General features: G+C 44.1%; 2 protein-coding genes across 2 annotated transcripts; one reads left to right on the plus strand and one right to left on the minus strand.

The window, feature by feature from the left end:
* Nucleotides 1–713: 713 nt before the first annotated feature.
* Nucleotides 714–1652, plus strand: LOC105942279 (olfactory receptor 1L6). The gene has a single exon (XM_012929412.2). It carries the CDS (start codon nt 714–716, stop codon nt 1650–1652), a length of 939 nt encoding a protein of 312 aa, XP_012784866.2.
* A 4753-nt stretch (nt 1653–6405) lies between these two features.
* On the minus strand, nt 6406–7362 carry LOC131482424 (olfactory receptor 1E5-like). Its single transcript, XM_058676451.1, has one exon. It carries the CDS (start codon nt 7354–7356, stop codon nt 6406–6408), a length of 951 nt encoding a protein of 316 aa, XP_058532434.1. The 5' UTR covers nt 7357–7362.
* Nucleotides 7363–7691: the final 329 nt, after the last annotated feature.

Consider the following 7691-nt stretch of genomic DNA (forward strand, 5'->3'; position numbering starts at 1 on the left):
CTGGACTACAATGGGAGAGTGGTAGAGCTGTAACTGAGACCATAGAGACTGCAAGCCTAAAATATGGACCACCTACAGGAAAGAACTGTCCTTCCTGAACAAGCCCATGCTATGAGGTGAAGAAAATAAATGGGAAATGTAGTCAAGAGTTTTGTGAAGACATTCAGATTGGTATTAAGGTGGCCTGACTAATGCCTCCGACCTAACTCATTGTCTAAGCAAAATAAATAATAAATAAATAAGGAGGTAAGTAGATGATGGATGCTTGGATGGAGATGGATGACTGCTTGATGGCTGACAATAGATGACAGAGGATTAGATAATTCTGAGGCTTATTCTGCACCAGGCACAGTGACAAATACTTTAAACTTCTTAGGCACTTCATCCCGCAGTCAAGCAGGGGGTAATGATTTATATTTTCCCCACTAAGGGAGAAGATATTGAGGCTCAGAGAGGTAGAGCCAGGACTTGAACCCAGGTCTGATTTACTCTGAAGCTTGACATTTAGCCATCTGAGAATTTGTTTACTTGTAAAATTTGGATTATTGGACCAGCAGTATGGTTTTAGCAACAGGAATCAAAACTCTAATCTATCATTTATCTATCTATCATCCATCCACAGAGCCTCACAGATGGAGCATCATGGGAGTCCCAGGACTTAGCCCTGTTGCTCTCTCATCTCCCCACAGCATCAGCACGCCTCCATGCACTCCATGGCTCTAGCCAACCTCACATCAGCCCCAGAATTCATCCTTCTTGGTCTCATGGATGGTGCAGACGCCCACCCGCTCTTGTTTCTGCTCTTCCTTAATGTCTACCTGCTCAACGCCCTGGGCAACCTGAGTATGGTGGTGCTGGTGAGGACCGACAGTGCCCTGCGCTCCCCCATGTATTATTTTTTGGGTCACCTGAGCGTCGTGGATGTGTGCTTTACCACCGTCACGGTTCCCCGGCTGCTGGCCGGCTTGCTGCACCCGGGCCAGGCTGTGTCCTTCCAGGCCTGCTTCTCCCAGATGTTCTTCTTCGTGGCCCTGGGCATCACTGAGAGCTACCTGTTGGCGGCCATGTCATATGACCGTGCTGTGGCAGTGTGCAGGCCGCTCCACTATGGTGCCCAGGTGACACCCAGGCGCTGCACGGCGCTGGTGGCGGCGTCCTGGGCTGTGGCGCACCTGCACTCGCTGCTCCACACACTGCTCATCTCTGCTCTCGCCTACCCGCCCGCCGCCCCTGTGCGCCACTTCTTCTGCGACATGACTGTGATGCTGAGCCTGGCCACCTCGGACACATCCGCAGCACAGACTGCCATCTTCTCGGAGGGCCTGGCCGTGGTGCTGACCCCGCTGCTCCTTGTGTCCCTGTCTTACTGGCGCATCCTGGTGGCGGTTCTTGGGGTTCGGTTGGCTGGGGGCCGGCGCCGCGCCTTCTCCACCTGCGGGGCTCACCTGGTAGTGGTGCTGCTATTTTTTGGATCTGTCCTCTCTGTCTATTTCCGGCCATCGTCTGCCTATTCGGCCCGCTATGACCGACTGGCCAGCGTAGTCTATGCGGTGGTGACCCCGACCTTGAACCCTTACATATACAGCCTTCGAAACAAAGAGGTTAAGGGCGCCCTCAAAAGGGGGTTTGGGTGGAAGACTCAAGAGGCATGAGGGTGAACAAGAGCTAAAGGAAAATATGGGATGATACGATTTGGGGTAGAAAAGCCTTTCTAATCATTATCAGATATACACATGAATAGGTTGTATATTTGTCAGAAAGTAAAAATCAGTTTATTTACCTACATCAAGATTTAAAGTATTTAGTAAGGGAAAAATACATCTCTACCAATGTCAATAAATGAATAGTAAACTGACAGAAATGCACCTGTTAAGATAGATAAAGACAGGGCCTGATACAGTAGCCTAATGGCTAAAATCCTCAACTTGCCTGCGCCCGGATCTCATATGGGAGCTGATTCATACCCCAGCTGCTCCACTTCCTATCCTACTCCCTGTTTGTGGCCTGGGAAAGTACCAGAGGACGGCTGAGGTCCTCGGCTTCACAGAGGAGACCTGGAGAGAGCTCCTGGCTCCTGGCTGCAGCCTGGCTCAGTTCTGCTCATTGCTACCATTTGAGGAGTGAGCCAGTAAACAGAAGATGTCTTTGTCTCTCTATCTCTCCTTTCTGTAACTCTGCCTTTCAAATAAACATGAAATATAACTTGGGAAAAAATGTCTGTAGTAGCGCCCCCTAACTTTCAGCTGCCTTTAGGAGAGAGAACAGAACACACTAGAGACCCACCACTGGATTCATTTCTTTGTTGCTTAGGCATTTTGCGGCAAGTATTTATTACTTTCAGAATAAAAGCACTTTTTTTTAAAGAAGAAACAAAGTCCATACTGGCATTATCAAGAAAGTTGAAGGTTGAATTTTTAAAGCTATAAATTCTTTTCAAGAAACACGAAAGTGCATTCAAATGAAATCAATACATATCTTTTCTACATCTAACAGCTGCAAGGTACTGAATGAGGCATTATAAAGACAGGAGCACACAGGCCTTCAAGATGCTCAAATATTAGACTTGGTAAGAGAATAAATGAAAAGCATAAAATAATTGCAGAGAATATTCCAAGAAGTAGGAGAGAACACCTCCCTGGGAGTCATAAATGGATTCTACTCCTTTGTTGCCAAATATGTGAACTTAGGATATTCTCTGGGCCACCCTGTAGTGTTTGTGAATGAAACAATGTTTTTTTAAAGATCAATTCATTTATTATTATTTTTAATATCCATGTGATTTTAAAATTTTTACTTCTATTATTATTAGTAGTAGTATTTTATGATAGAGCTCCATAGGCCCTGGGATTTCCCTTACCCCCTCCCCAATCCCCTGCCCTCTCATTGAGTTCTCCTATATTATTACTGCATTATACTTCTTCATACACAGTCATATGTCCATCATTGCGGGCATGGACAATGGAACAGAGTCCAGCATCCTATTGTCAAATTATAGTAAATAGTTAAACTGGGAGTCCATCTTTGATCTGGAAGTAGAGATGCATACTTCATTGTATCTTCACATCTGGATACGATAGTCTCCATTACAGTTACGATGCATCCCCTTAAATGAAAAGCCACAAAAAACAATAACAGAAAGAAAAAAAGAAATTAACAACACCATGAAATTAAATAACATGTTACTGAATGACTAATACCTTGCTGAAGAAATGAAAAAGAAAATCAAGAACCTTCTTGAAGAAAATGATGCTTCTGTATGATCTATGAGTCACTGAAGAATTTAATCAGAAGAAAGTGTTTTGAAGAGATGAAATTTTAAAAAAGTAAAAATCCGTGAGATATAGTTTCTGCTGATCTTTGTTGGTGAGATAATTTTTTGTTGGTGAGATAATGTCTCCTGTAGGCAACAAAGATGGGTTTTGTTATTTTAATCCAGTCTACTAATTTATGATGTTTGGTTGATGAGTTTAAGACATTTACATTCAGAATTAGTATGAATGGGTGGTAATTTGGTTCTGTCATTTTAGCAATGTGTTGTTCACTGATTTAGTCTTCTGTTGTCATTTTACTGGGATGTTCTTCACATTTGCCTTTGGTTTTGGTGGGTGCTATTCCTCTTCTCTGTCAAGAGAACATCTTTAAGTATTCTTTGTAGGGCAGGTTTGGAAGAGGCATATTCTTTTAACTTTTCTTGACTGTGGAAGAATTTTATTTCATTTTCAAAGACAAAGGAAAGTGTTGCTGGGTGAGTTATCCTGGGCCAACAATTTTTTTCTTTTAAAATCTGGAATATGTCACTCCATTCTCTTCTGGCCTGTAGAGTTACCTGTGAGAGGTCTCCTGTGAGTTTAGTTGGCATTCCTTTATATGTCAATTGATTTTTTTATGTGTACATTTAAGGATCTTTTCCTTATGTTCGATTGAAGAGAGCTAGATTATCATGTGCTGTGTTGTGAAGATTGCTTTAGGTCAAGCCTGTTGGGAGTTCTGTGCCCCTCCTGGATGTTGTTTCCCAATTCTTTCTCTGTATTAGGGAAATTTCCCCCTTATTATTGCATTGAATACATTTGTAAACCCAGTTTCTCTTTCTGCACCTTCTGTGACTCCAATAACTCTTATATTTGGCCTCTTAATAGCGTCTTTCAATTCTTTAATACTTTTTCACCTGATCCAGCTCTGCTTCCAGTTTTTTGTTTATTTCCCCCTGGTGACAGGAATTATCTTCTAATTTTGAGATTCTTTCTTCTGCCTCCTTCATTCTATTTTGGAGACTTTCCACTGTACTTTTAATTTACTCCACTGTATTCTTTATTTCTGATGTATCAGCTTTCATCCCCAGACCCAGTCCAGCCCCATGCTGAGGGAGTCTGTATCCATGTCCAGACCAGAATACAGCCTCCACTCTGGCCCCTACACTCACCTGTGGGACCCACAACCCAGCCAGGGCATTCTCTTAGTCCCCCAGTCAAGCCTGATCCCAGCCACAGATCTTGTGTGTGGTAGTGGTTGCTCTGACCCAGCTTGACATAGCCTTTCATCTGTCTTGGTCTTTGCCTTTAGATTTTGCATCCTGGCCTGCCCAGCCAGCCCCCAGTCCCAACTCTCTCTGGTGGGTGCTGCAACCTGGCCCTACTCAGTCTGCTATCATCCCTGGCTCTTGTAAACTAGTAGGTGTGGCAGCCAAGCCTGGCATGACCTGCATTCCAGCCTGGTTTCTGCACTTGCCAGTGGGCTATGGCTTGCTTGGCACTGCCTGGTCCACTCCATTCCAAAACTAATTCCCACATTTGCCAACAGATGGAGCTACCCTGTCCAGTCTGCCCAACACCCAGGCCTGGACCACATGCTCATCAGCAGGAGCTATGACTCTTTCGGGGAGTTTCCCAGGTCCCCCCATTTGGGCCATTCCCAGACCCAGATCTCACACTTGCCAGCAGGTTTCTGCCCGACATGGCCTGCCCCATCCATCCCAGCCTTTGTATGAGCTGGTGCAGCCTGGCCTGCCTCACACCCTCTTTTAGGGTGCTCATGCAGGTGCTGCAGCCTGGACCTACCCCATTTGTTCCCAGCCTCATTACCGGTGAGTATCAGTGAGTTCCATGGTCACACCTAGCTCAGTCCATCATCATCCCAACTCTCAAGCTAATCAGTGAGACTTGTAATTCCATAGGGTTGGCCCCACATATCCCCCACAGAATCCACCCCTGGACCTGGTTCTCTTGCATGCTGGTTAATGTCATGGCCTAGTTTAATGTGGACCCATCCCTTGAAACTCACTGTCAGGTACTGGGACTCCCCAGCCATAGCTTGCGTGTGTGCTGGCGTGTGGTGGTCAGCCATGCTCCATACTAACAAGCCCAACCCAGGTCTTCCATGTGGACTGGTGTATCAGTCTGACCCATAAAGATCTTCAGGTCTCTCCCCTCCAAACCACCACGTCTCAGTCCCCTTGCTTACCTGCAAGTACAGTGGCCTTGTTGTTGGGTGTCCCTCAGATTTCATTTTTCACCTACACACACAGTGGCCTTATCCACAGATATCCATACCCCCAATACCCTAGAGCTCACTGCCCACAAGGGCTTCGCCTGCTGGCCACCCACAAACCCAGGACCTTCCCCTCACCTAGCAGCAGTGGATGGGGGCTAGGATCCCCAGCAGGAAGCCTGGCATGGCACGGGTACCCTTAGCCATAGGTACATGGTTGGGGGATCCAGACATCCATGCCGCTGCTCAGACTTACCTGGATTCCCTTCTCAAAATAATTCTAATCCAAAATGTACATATTGCTAGTGGGCATGCCATAATGCGTGCATATATGAAAACATCATACTATACCACATAATAATATTTAATTATTATTTGTCAATTAAAATAAAATAAAACTTTAAAACATAGATGTCCAAAAGAAATATTTAATTAACTGAAAATTTTTGATACAGTTAATTTATAAAGATAATTTAATAACATGATTACTGATGAAGTAGATTATCAACACACAAAAAGAAAACAGAACTGGTAAGAAAAGAAAATATGATCACATACATAATCAATTGGGCAATATTCCTCATTGGATATGTTTGGCAAAATCAAAGCACTAAAGTGACTGAGAAATTTGAATTAATTTCTTAGAGAATTAGAAAGCACCACACAATTTTTTAGTATAATAAACACTAAGGTTGGAGGGATATTCATAGATAGAATATTCATGATGTCTACATTGTATCTGAGTCACAGGGTTAAACTTAACAGTGGTGGACCTTCGTGAAACCTGGGAAAGCTCCCCCTAGTGGCACTGTGGGAGCTCCACTGGCAATGCCAAGCTTGGGTCGGGCTGAGTTATTCAGAATACCACTCATCTTCAAAGGTAGATCTACTGTCTGGAAACAAGTCTGACTCTTTATAGAGTCACTGCCCCAAAGAAGAATGAATTGTTCTCTTTGAAAAGATCCTTCCCAAAGCTCCCTTTATGTCCTGATTCCTCAGACTATAAATAAAGGGATTCAGCATAGGGGTCACCACAGTGTACATCAGAGCCATGACCGTATCCTTCACAGGAGAACTGTCAGCTGAAGGGCACAGGTAGAGGCCAATGATTGTCCCATAGAACAGGGACACCACAGAGAGGTGGGAGCCACAGGTGGAAAATGCCTTGCGGATGCCTCTAGCAGAAGGGACCTTGAAGATGGAAGACACAATTCGCACATAGGATGAAAATATCAACAGAAATGGAACAATAATGACAAGACTGCCCAAGATAAGTATCATCATCTCATTAACATGAGTGTCAGAGCAAGACAGCTTCAGCAGAGCTGACATGTCACAGAAAAAATGAGGGATCATATTACTAGCACAGAAAGACAGTCTGGCCATGAGCAGGGTGTGCAACAAAGAGATGGATATGGTCAGCACCCAGGACAGCGCCACCAGACAGAGGCAGAGCTTGGGGCTCATGATGCTGGTGTAGTGCAGGGGGAAACAGATGGCCACATAGCGGTCATACGCCATGGCCACAAGCAGGAAACTCTCCAGGTCTGCAAAAAGTAGGAAGAAGTACATTTGGGTCAGGCATTCTGGGTAGGAGATGGGTAAGATCTGACCGTTCATGATCTGTAGCAACTTGGGCACTGTGACAGAGGAGAAGCAGAGGTCAGAGAAGGACAAGTTGCTGAGAAACAAATACATGGGCGTGTGGAGATGGGAGTCCAGTATAATGAGGACAATGATGAGGAGGTTTCCCAGGACGGTTGTCAGGTACATGGCCAGGAGCAGGACGTAGAAAAGGTTTTGCTGATTTGGTTCAATAGGCAAACCCATGAGAATGAACTCTGAGGTGACAGTTTGGTTTCCTCTTTCCATGTTGCTTTTTAAAACCTTTGTTAAAATTAAGAATAATTTGTATGAAGAGTTCAACGTACATAAATATATATACATATTCACATAAATATACACATTTTAAAACTTTCAGAAAGGTATTTTTAAATATTCTCAAGTTACAGTCACAAGGATATTTTTCAGTGCTTAATTTGTCCTGTCTCAGGTATATAAATAATTTACATAAAGAAAAAATGGAAAACACATCCACTTTGGAATATGTTCAATGATATTCCAGGATATATGAGAAAATTCCATGACTACTATGATTAAAGTCAGATCACATGGTCTAAAAGTAGATAAGAAGTAGTGCTAGAAAG

This window comes from Ochotona princeps, chromosome 17 (assembly GCF_030435755.1).
Source record: "Ochotona princeps isolate mOchPri1 chromosome 17, mOchPri1.hap1, whole genome shotgun sequence".
Lineage (NCBI taxonomy): Eukaryota > Metazoa > Chordata > Mammalia > Lagomorpha > Ochotonidae > Ochotona > Ochotona princeps.